Below are 10681 nucleotides of genomic sequence, written 5' to 3'. Positions count from 1 at the left end.
TTTGGAGATCAGGGGTCCAGGAATCAGACTTCAGTAACTCACCGTCTGGAACACCGTCTGGGACAGAAAACTGGCTGTGACTTTGCTGATGTCACTCTCGCCTCCCATCTTACAAAGGACGTAGCCATACAGGTTAGCGGCTTGGAGAGAAATCCCAGCTATCACGAGGGCCTGCGCTCAGATAAAGCAAATGTAATTCTCCTAAGAGCATGTACTGAAATGTTCCTCCCAAAGCAAGTAGGACTGGCTCTGGCCCACACCTGCTAGTAATAGCCAACCTCTATGGAGTGCTTACAAATACTCATGGACACCTTTTAATCACCAGGAACCCGAGAGGTTGGGGCCGTTATCATCCCATTTTATAGGGAGGACATGGAAGCCCAGGGAAGCTAAAGTTGCCTGAGGTCGCAGAGCTGGAGTGAGGCTGAGCCGGGATCCAGACTCCAGAACCCACACTTCTTTATGCTGTTGCTCAGACTGTCCATAGATATTTTGTTTCCTCACTGAATGAATCAGATCATGGCAATGCAACATGATAACTCTGAAATAAAACTGCAGAACCCCGAGGCTAGCTTATTCCTACTGAGGAAGGGTTCCCTATCCAAGGTAGGATGTCATCCACTTTTTCTAAAAGCTCCTCTCTCAGCAGCATTATTCAGAGCCAAAAGCTGGAAACAAATAACCATTGATTATCTCACTGATGGATAAATGGATAAACAAAATGTGGTCTAATACCATGGAATAGTATTCATCCATAAGAAAGAAAGCAGTACTGAAACCTGCTACAACAGGGATGAACCCTGAAAACAATGTTAAGTGAAAGGGCTCAGTCACACAAGACCACATATTATATGATTCTTTTACAGAAAATGTCCAGAATAGCCAAATCTGTAGAAACAGAGAAATCAGTGGGTGGCAGGGGCTGGGGGGACAGGTGTATGGGGAGGGTGATGGCTGAAGGGCTCAAGGTTTTCTTCTGGGGTGATGAAAATACCCTAAAACTGATTGTGGTGATGGTTGCACAACCCTGTGAATAGACTAGAAGCCTCTGAATTGTACACGCTAACGGGTGCACTGCCTGGTATGTGAATTCTATCTCAAAGCTGTTTCGATTGATCGGTCGATCAATAGCAAAAACCCACTCCTGCAACCACCGGTTCTATACAGATGTTTCAGCAAATGTTGCCTTACCAGCCACTTGAGCTTCAAGGAAAATAAGGAGCTAAAAAAGAACACGATCCAAATCATGGGGCAGATGATGAGGCCGAGCCAGAAGACCCGAGCTTCCGCCTCTGTGGCAGCCACGGTATTTGGAGAGACCTGTGGCGGGAAAGTGATTCGATTTCAATACTAGCAAAAATGGTTGCAAAGGAGTGTGCTATGATTTTTGTTCATGTCACACGTGCTTCTGCCACATGTGACTCTGAACGGAGCGCCAGCAGCAGTGGGCTTTGTGTACGGCGGGGATCAGATCCCACAAAGCTCAAAAGGAACCCATGGGAACTTTCCATGGCCGTTTTCCCGGTTCTAGCTTGACACGTATTGGAGAGTACCTTTCTGGCTTCAAAAATCCAGTGGCTTTTCCCATCTTCGTCGATCTGGTTCCACCAGCGAAGGCCCACCATGAGTCGTCCGGTTACATTCTGAGGAAAATGGACAGAATGTCTCCAAGCAGGCCACGGGTCATTCATTGATGAATAAAAGTCACCAATTCATGCCAAACTTGCACCGTGAGAAGGAGGAGAGGGGAACTGAACTGTGGGGCTTTCTCAAAATCAGTTTTGAGGCCTCTAATTCTTAACTAAGCTTACCTTAAAAAGCAACCTAAATGTCCATCGACAGAAGAATGGACAAAGAAGATGTACATATATAAAATGGAATATTACTCAGCCATAAAAAAGAATGAAATAATGCCATTTGCAGCAACATGGATGGACCTAGAGATTGTCATACTGAGTGAAGTAAGTCAGAAAGAGAAGGACAAATATCATATGATATTGCTTATATGTGGAATCTAAAAATGTGGTACAAATGAACTTATTAATGAAACAGAAATAGAGTCACAGATGTAGAAAACTATCTTATGGTTACCAGTGGGGAAGGGGAGGGAGGGATAAATTGGGAGATTAGGATTGACATATACACACTACTATATATAAAATAGATAATTAATAAGGACCTACTGTATAGCACAAGGAACTCTACTCAATATTCTGTAATGACCTATATGGGAAAAGAATCTAAAAAAGAGTGGATATATGTATATGTATAACTGACTCACTTTGCTATACAGCAGAAAGTAACACAACATTGTAAATCAACTATACTCCAATAAAAATTTTAAAAACAAAGTTTCATTCATGAAATAAAAGGACTCCCCAGACACACACACACACACATATATATTCATATTATGTAGAATTTTAAAATATATTATTTATAATATTGTGTCATATGTAAAATTTACAAAAAATCCAAAGCCCTATGGAGTTGTCACCCTCATATACTATATGTTTGCAAGCATGACAGAAGCCATTTATTCAACTAAGCAATGTATTTTTTCTCTAATTTTAAGTGACAGTATTCGGCTCAGTATTCTTAAGTGCATATCAGCAGTTTAAAGCAAAGTGCCTCTGAGCCCAGATCAGCCACATACATCACAACTGTGAGCATCTGGAAACGCAGCCACGTGTTTCAGGAGCGAGGCTGCCACAGGTGAGGGGGCCTTACCTTCACAGACCAGAAGTCGAAGGACAGGAGGAGAAGCACGGTGACAAAACAGCCCACGAAGCTTCTGCTGAACCAGTCACAGCCCACGTAGGTGATGATGGCACTTACTCGGAAAAACAGGTGGAAAAACGTGGCCACCGGGTGCCTAGGAAAGAACCCAGAGCCCCCTCACTCCAGGGCCCAAAGGGCAGTGGCTGAACTCACTCTGTGGTTTCCACATCCCACGTGTTCCCCATGCATTTAAACCCAAACTCATTCAGGCTGCAGCTCTAACCTAGAAGGCTCGAAACAGTCCTCATCACACCAGCATTTTTTCCCCACCCTCTTGAAGAATCCAGTACTTTCCCCTAATGTGACTCCAAATATCACTTGCCCTCTTTGAAAATGGGTCACCTTTGAAGTGAATTGTGTCGGTGACAGTGATCACCACCTTCCCACCTAGCAGCGACAGTGACCAATTCCCCAAAGGGAAATGTTGGGTTATTCCGCCAGTAACTGAACAGCGCGGCCACGTGCAGCCCACGGGTGCAGAAGCCTCACATCGGCCGGGCCCTCGTGCTCCTGATGGAGGGAAGCGAGCACGACGTGCACAGGTCGGCGCCAGCTCCCGGCCGCTTGTGAGGAGCTGCATTTCAGCGCTGGAGCCAGAAAGCAGCCGTGCGCAAGGAGGAGGGGGTGGGGGAGGGAGGGACTGGGAGTTTGGGATTAGCAGGTGCAAACTATTATATACAGGATGGATCAACAACAAGTTCCTACTGTACAGCACAGGGAACTGTATTCAATATCCTGTGATAGACCATAATGGAAAACAATATGAAAGAGAATGTATATAGGGACTTCCCTGGTGGTCCAGTGGTTAAGAATCTGCCTTCCAATGCAGAGGACACTGGTTCCATCCCTGGTTGGGGAACTAAGATCCCACATGCCACGGGGCAACTAAGCCCGTGTGCCCAACTACTGAGCCCTCGCGCCTCAACTAGAGAGAAGCCCGCGCACCACAACGAGGAGCCCGAGCGCCGCAACTAAGACCCGATGCAGCCAAAAAATAAAAATAAAATAATAAGAATTTTTAAAAATCATCATTAAAAATAAAGAATGTATATATATGTATAACTGAGTCACTCTGCTGTACAGCAGTAATTAACACAACATTGTAAATCAACTATACTCTAATAAAATTTTTTTTTTAAAACTTCTATACAATTAAAAAGAAACTATCTTTAAAAAAAAAAAAAAAAGCAACCCTGCGAGCCCCATGACGGGTGGCAATTCATTGCTGGGCGGGGAGGGCAGGCGACTCTACTCAGCAAACCTCACCTGGTACTGCCAGATCCGATATCTTCATGGGAAGCCAGAAACCCAGACTTTTTATGGGAAATGAGATTTTTACACAAAGGCCACTCATTATGTTAACAAAATGCCACAGGCTGTGTTGCACACTGGCCTGTGAGCCGCCAGCTTGCCACATCGGGGGGAGCAAAGGTAGCCAGCAGGCCTGTGGGGGACAAGCCTGCTTGACCTTCCGAGAAGGAAGGTGGTCAGGGTAAGCACCCGGGAGGCTCCTATAGAACCGTGGGCTTCTGACGCCCAAGGGAGCATCAGCTAAGATTCAGAGGCAGGATGTGTAATGACATCTGCATTTACTCCTCACATTCCAAAGGAAGAAGGGGCTGTGCCCGAACCCCAGCTGTCCTCCAGAATGTTCTCACCTGTGTCTTTCAGATGCTGAGCTCTCCTGGCGACCGTACCTGGCCTTTAAGAATTAGACATGATCACGTAGCACTTCCAAACCTGGAATGTTCCAGAAGATAAGACCCTTGGGAGTCTCTTATACCCTTTTCGCCTTAAACCTTATTGAGGATCTTTCAACTAATTGTCTTAGTACAATTTTGCCCCCTTCACTCCAAGATAAATGAGTCCTCTTCCAATAACTGAACATCCTTCGAGGGCAGAGACCATGTTTTCAATAATTTTATATCCCCAAGAGCACCTGGCATTAAGATTCTCGGCAAATATTTGTCGTGTTGAACCTTATAATCCAGTCCCTTCAGGCTCACTGGGGACATCTGTCCTTTTTGTAGAACAGCGGTTCCCAACCTTTTTGGCACCAGGGACAGATTTCACGGAAGACAATTTTTCCGTGGACGAGGCGGGGGTGGGGTGTGCTGGGTGGGGGAATGGTTCGGGCAGTAATGCGAGTGATGGGGCGCGAGCGGCAGATGAAGCTTTGCTCGCTCACCTGCTGCTGTGTGGCCTGGTTCCTAACAGGCCACGGACTGGTACCGGTCTGTGGCCTGGGGGTTGGGGACCTCTGTTGTAGGACAATACAGGCTTAAAAGGTTTACAAGAGACCCAAGTGTGCACTGATCCAGGGTGAAACCTGGAAGTTATGCATTCAAATAAATCCCCTGCTGACCCACTGTTTTTCTATTTTTGATTGTGGTTTCCTGAAATAAAATGCAGGAAAAATTCCACTTGTTGGAAGGTTCTGTTTATCTAGTTGAGTCCTGGTTGACTGTTTCCTTAACTTGAATGGAAGGTATTATTATTGTTGTTGTTGCTGTTGTTATAATTATCCAAAGCAAGTAGAAAAAGATGCCCATTATACTTCCAAACATTGTTTTTCTCCTGTTTTACATGGGTTGTTCTCTGGGCAACCCTCCAAACCCTCACTCTGTCCACCTCTGCAGTTTGCCCAGTCTGTGCCCCACCCCCGCCACTAACATGAATGTGGTCTCAGATCAGCTTTCTAGTTTGGAGAGTTTTGAAGGCCATGGCTTGAGCCTGCCCACCCTTCCCTGACATGGGGTCCTCCATCCCCCCAGCCTTCTCTCCTGCCACCTCCGCAGCCACGGAGCACACACGCGCCAACAGTCGCCTCCACCTCTCAGTGCCACCGGCTTCCAACTCCCCCCTCCCAGGCACCTACCTGGTCACCCCCTTGAGAGACAAACAGTACAGAGGCGCCTGACTGCCAGGGTCCAAATCCTGGCTCCAACCTCTGAGTAGCTCCTCGGCTGTCCCTAAGCTACGGAACCTCTCACCGCCTCAGTCTCCACTTCTGTAAAATGGGAATGCCCACAGGAGCCACTGCCGAGGGTATTCGATTAAAAAGATCAAGTGAAGGTAGCAGGTATATAGTGCCTGAAACACACCACGCTCAGTCATTGTGAACAGCTGACAATCTCACTGTCACTCAAAACTGTTCCAAGGAGCCAAACTGTAAAATTCCTCCTCTGACCACAACTTTTTCTCTCTCACTCCCCAGGGGCTGACTTTTCATCTGTGCAGGGATCCCCCAAGACTCCTGATCTCCCCATATTCCCCCAGCCCCTCCACTTTCACCAAGGAAACTTCCTTATCCTCAACGGGAGTATTTTCTGGTCAGTATCCATCATGGTCCCTCCACCCGCCAGGCAGAAGCCTCTTGTCTCAAGAGGAGGAGGAGAGAATGACTGATGGTGAAAGGAGAAATGAGATTACCTAAGTCAAGGTGGGGAGGGTCTAGCTGGGCTTTTGTTTAAATTTAAATCCACTTTCACAGTTCTGGGCCCAGGACATGCCTTGTTCCCCCCGCCCCCTTGGAGGGAAACCCAGTAGGTTCTCATGGAATGTGCTTGAAAGTTACCCGAGGAGGCCTTAAAATGCACGCAACGCTGCCCTGGTCCCGGGACATGCGGATTCAGATTTGGAGTGGGGCCTGGACATGAACTTTGCAAAGGAAAAGCACTGTTCTACCCTGGATTCACAAACTCCAGCCCAAGGGCCAAATCTTGCCCACTTCCTGTTTCTGTAAATAAAGTTTTATTAGAACGTAGCCACGCTCACTCAATCCCTGGCAAAGTTGAAAATATTTACCCAGAACTTGTGCCAATCCCTGCTCTGGATGGGCAAGAAGAATTTGGTGATAAAATTAGGCTCCATTCAAAACAAACCAAAATGAAGCAAACTGTCACTAACGGCCTCTTCTCCCCACCCGCACCCCCAAAAAATCCCCTTTCCAAAGCTGCAGGGTGGGAGCTGCCCAAGTGGCAGAAACAATGGATTGTGCTAGAGGTCAGAGCAGTGTTATCTCTGGGGATGGTAGAGGGCCAGCAACTGGGAAGGCACACAAGGGGGCTTCCAATACTGGAGATGCTCTGCATCTTGACCTGTGTGGGCATGTGTATAAAAATTCATCCAACTGTACATTTAGGATTAGTGCACTTTACTGTATGTATGCTACACCTCAATAAAAATTCTGATTGAAGCCATTGACCAAAGAAAAATCTCTGCAAGTCACCCTAAAATTTCTACATGAGCTACAGCCCAGCAACTGCACTCCTATTTACCCAAATGAGTTGAAAACTTACGTCCTCACAAAAACCAGCACACAGATGCTTCTAGCACCTTTAGTCATAATTGCCCCAGATCGGAACCAACTAAGATGTCCTTCAATAGGTGAATGGATACATCACAGTACATCCACACAATGGAATATTATTCAGCGCAAAAAAGTAATGAGCTCCCAAGCCATGAAAAGACATGGAGGAACCTTAATGCATATTACACAGTAAAAGAAGCCGGGCTGAAAAGACTACATACTGCATGATTCTAACTCTATGACATTTTGGAAAAGACTTAGCTATAGAGATAGTAAAAAGGTCAGTGGTTGCCAGGGGTTAGGGGAGAGGGAGGATGAATAGTTGGAGCCCAGGGGATGTTTAGGGCAGTGAAACTAGTCTGTATGATACTGTAATGGTGGATACATGTCATTATACATTTGTCAAAGCCTGTGGAAGGTACAATACCAAGAGTGGACCCTGATGGAAACTATGGACTTTAGTTAATAATAATGTACTGGTTCATCATAACAAATGGATGACACTAATGCAAGATGTTAATAATAGGGGGAGCTTTGTGGTGGGGAGGGGCTTATGGGAATTCTCTATACTTTTTGCTCAGTTTTTCTGTAAACCTAAAACCGCTCTAAAAAATGGACACAGGTTGGGGGCAGTGCTCTGTCTAGACAGAGTAAAGTCGGTGGTGGGCGTGGGGAGGACTGCATCCCACAGGCACCATACGCATCCCCCTTCCCACAAACTTCTAAAGCACGTTTGATTTGGGGCCGGGTGGGGGAAGGTTGATTTAATCCTCAATTCAGCAGTGATCAAACAGTCTCTTTAAAAGTTGCCCTTGGGCTTCCCTGGTGGCGCAGTGGTTGAGAATCTGCCTGCTAATGCAGGGGACACGGGTTCGAGCCCTGGTCTGGGAAGATCCCACATGCTGCGGAGCAACTAGGCCCGTGAGCCACAACTACTGAGCCTGCGCGTCTGGAGCCTGTGCTCTGCAACAAGAGAGGCCACAATAGTGAGAGGCCCGCGCACTGCGATGAAGAGTGGCCTCCGCTTGCCGCAACTAGAGAAAGCCCTAGCACAGAAACGAAGACCCAACATAGCAATCAATCAATCAATCAATCAATCAATCTTAAAAAAAAAAAAAAGTTGCCCTTTATTGGTTTCAAATACTTTGAAGACTGAATTCCTCATCAGACGTCCTATTTTAAATTCTCTTTCAGACACTCTGCAAAGCCTTCTGCTTTTCACTGTGGCAAAGGTCTGAGGAAAGATGGTATCTTTTCTCCTTGCTTCACTTTGCTACGAAAATAGCATCTGGGATGATGTCTAGAATTTGCTTCAAGATAATCCGGGGGTGGGGAGTGCATGGGGATGAAGATGAAACAGGCTGGCCACGTGCTGATCATGACTGAGCAGGGCAAAGGGAATACCAGTGTCACTGTTCTCTGTACTTTTATGTAAATTTGAATTAAAAAATAGAAAAACAAAGAAATGATCAGAGGCAGCCTCAACTTTGCATTGAGGCAAGATGCGTTTCAGAAAAAAACAAGCCCATTGATATTCTGGGGGCCATCCGTGGTCCAAATAAAAAAAATATTCAGACCTAAAAATCCCCAGTTGAGTAATTGGCCATTACAGTTGGATGTGTGAGAAAATTCCAGAAAGCAAGTCCTTTCGTCTGGGCTTACCAATCCCTATGCAAAAAAAAGGGCCACCACTCTCTGCGGAGTAAAAATGCCCACTCTGGCCCCTACCTGGACAGGGGTACAGTGAAAGCCAGAGAGCCCTGACCCACATTCATGCTCAATCCTTGCTGCATACATGGTCCTGGACAGGGCACTAAACCACTCAGAGCCTCAGTTTACTCATCTGTAAAATGGGAGAGTAACATTTAACCTCAGACGTCCAAGGCTTCTGGGATGAAAAATACCTATGATGCCAGACCAGGGCGGGGCCTCAGGTCCCTGTGATTAATATCACTCTATTTATTGTTTGACTCCTTCATGATCGAGATTTTTGAGAACAGGAGAAAGTGAGAAAAAGCCTCGGCAGGCGATGATCTTTTTGGATATCTTCCGTTAGATGTTTTTCCCTGTTGTTGAAAAGAAGTAGGATGCTGCTATTTATTTCTTCAGCCCCGACACCCACTTAGAGTCAGGTGGCTCTTCTGCTAACCGCAGCGTACCACCAGGAAGACGTGGGAGGAAGGGGACCCCGAGGTGTGACAGAGAGGCAGCTAAGACCACATCTGCCCAGCCCTCGGCCCGTCCACCTGCCCCCCACGTGCCCTGGAGCTCGTTAGAAGCACAGGATCAGCAGCCCCACCCCAGGCCCCCTGAGCCTGAATCTCCATTTTAACAAGACCCCAGCTGATCTGTGTGCCCGCTGCCATCCAGCAGCCCTCCTTTGTTCCATTTTCAAGGTAAACTCAGTTCGGGGAACAAAGCAGGAAGGAAGGAAACCACAACTAAATAAAGCAGAGGACCCTATGAGCCTTCAGAAACCGTGTGGGCCTGGCTAACCCAGGGCGTGCGCCGTGGGGGCTGGACTGTTCTTCTCTAGAATGCTCCAGATGCTACATTAGCTCCGTCAGCCTTCAGGCTCCAACTTCTTGCTTCAAACGACAGCACATCCTCCTCCTCCCCCGACATCTGGGCCCGGGACGGGCAGGGTTAAGGCTGTTGGATGTCTGAGCAGATGCTGATTGCTAAGTCCTCATAGCTTTGATTCAAAGGTCAGCACAATAGAGGTTTGAGTGTGGAAGCAAATAAAAGAACAGACTTCCCTCTGGTCACTAAGTCTTCCCTCTAGCTTCTGTTCTTTATTTCTTTTTAGAGAGACATCCCAACTTTATTGGCTGGGTATGCGTGGCAGCAAAATGCCAGCGGGCCCCTGGCTGCTCGGCCCTGGATGGGCCCTGTGCAAGGACCCTCACCTCTCCCCTGGGAGCACCCAGGCCAATTCCCCTACCTCCACCCCAGCTACTGCGCACTGCCCCCTGCTGCTGCTACTGGAACCACGGACCGAATTCCTTAAAGACCCAGAGTTTTCAAAAGAAATGGGAAAACAAAAGAGCTGAAAACAAGCCTTCAAACAAAAACATGTACACGCATGTCCACGGCAGCAACATTCACCATCACCAAAAGGTGGAAACCACCCAGACGTCCATCAGTGGACAAGCAGATGAGCAAAACGTGGCCTGTCCAAGCAATGGGATGTCACTCAGCCATAAAAAGGAATGAAGCACTGATACCTGCTACAATGTGGGCGAACCTTGAAAACCTTAGGCTCAGGGAAAGAAGCCAGATACAAAAGCACAGATACTGTATGATTCCACTCACCTAAGCTACCCAGAAAAGGCAAAATCATAGAGACAGAAAGTAGAATAGAGGCTACTGGAGGCTGGTGGGAGGAGGAAATGGGGAGTGATTGCTCCATGGACACAAGCTCTCAGTTTAGGGTGACGAAGGGGTTCTAGAGATGGATGGTGGTGACGGTGACACAACAGCGTGAATGGACTTATTGCCACTGAGTTGAAAATGGCTAAAATGGTAGATTTTTTTTGCTATGCATATTTAACCACAGCTAAAAAAAAAACATGAAAAAAATTATTG

The 10681-nt window shown here is 46.9% G+C and overlaps 1 protein-coding gene across 4 annotated transcripts in view; it reads right to left on the bottom strand.

Moving 5' to 3' along the window:
• The window catches only part of TVP23A (trans-golgi network vesicle protein 23 homolog A), a 32686-nt gene that overhangs the window by 1815 nt on the left and 20190 nt on the right, over positions 1–10681 (bottom strand). For all 4 annotated transcript variants that reach the window (XR_451546.3, XM_007188403.3, XM_007188404.3 and 1 more), the window contains exons 3-6: positions 2731–2875; positions 1554–1643; positions 1192–1320; positions 43–171 (exon numbers count right to left, since the gene is read on the bottom strand). Coding sequence is in view for 3 of the 4 variants with exons in the window: in XM_007188403.3 (XP_007188465.2) it covers positions 43–171; positions 1192–1320; positions 1554–1643; positions 2731–2875 (493 nt within the window). In the remaining variant the exon portion in view is untranslated. The remainder of the gene's footprint in view (positions 1–42; positions 172–1191; positions 1321–1553; positions 1644–2730; positions 2876–10681) is intronic.

Source organism: Balaenoptera acutorostrata, chromosome 15, assembly GCF_949987535.1.
Source record: "Balaenoptera acutorostrata chromosome 15, mBalAcu1.1, whole genome shotgun sequence".
Classification (NCBI taxonomy): domain Eukaryota; kingdom Metazoa; phylum Chordata; class Mammalia; order Artiodactyla; family Balaenopteridae; genus Balaenoptera; species Balaenoptera acutorostrata.
Note: the sequence above shows the minus strand (reverse complement) of the source record. Positions and strands in the feature narration are given on the sequence as shown.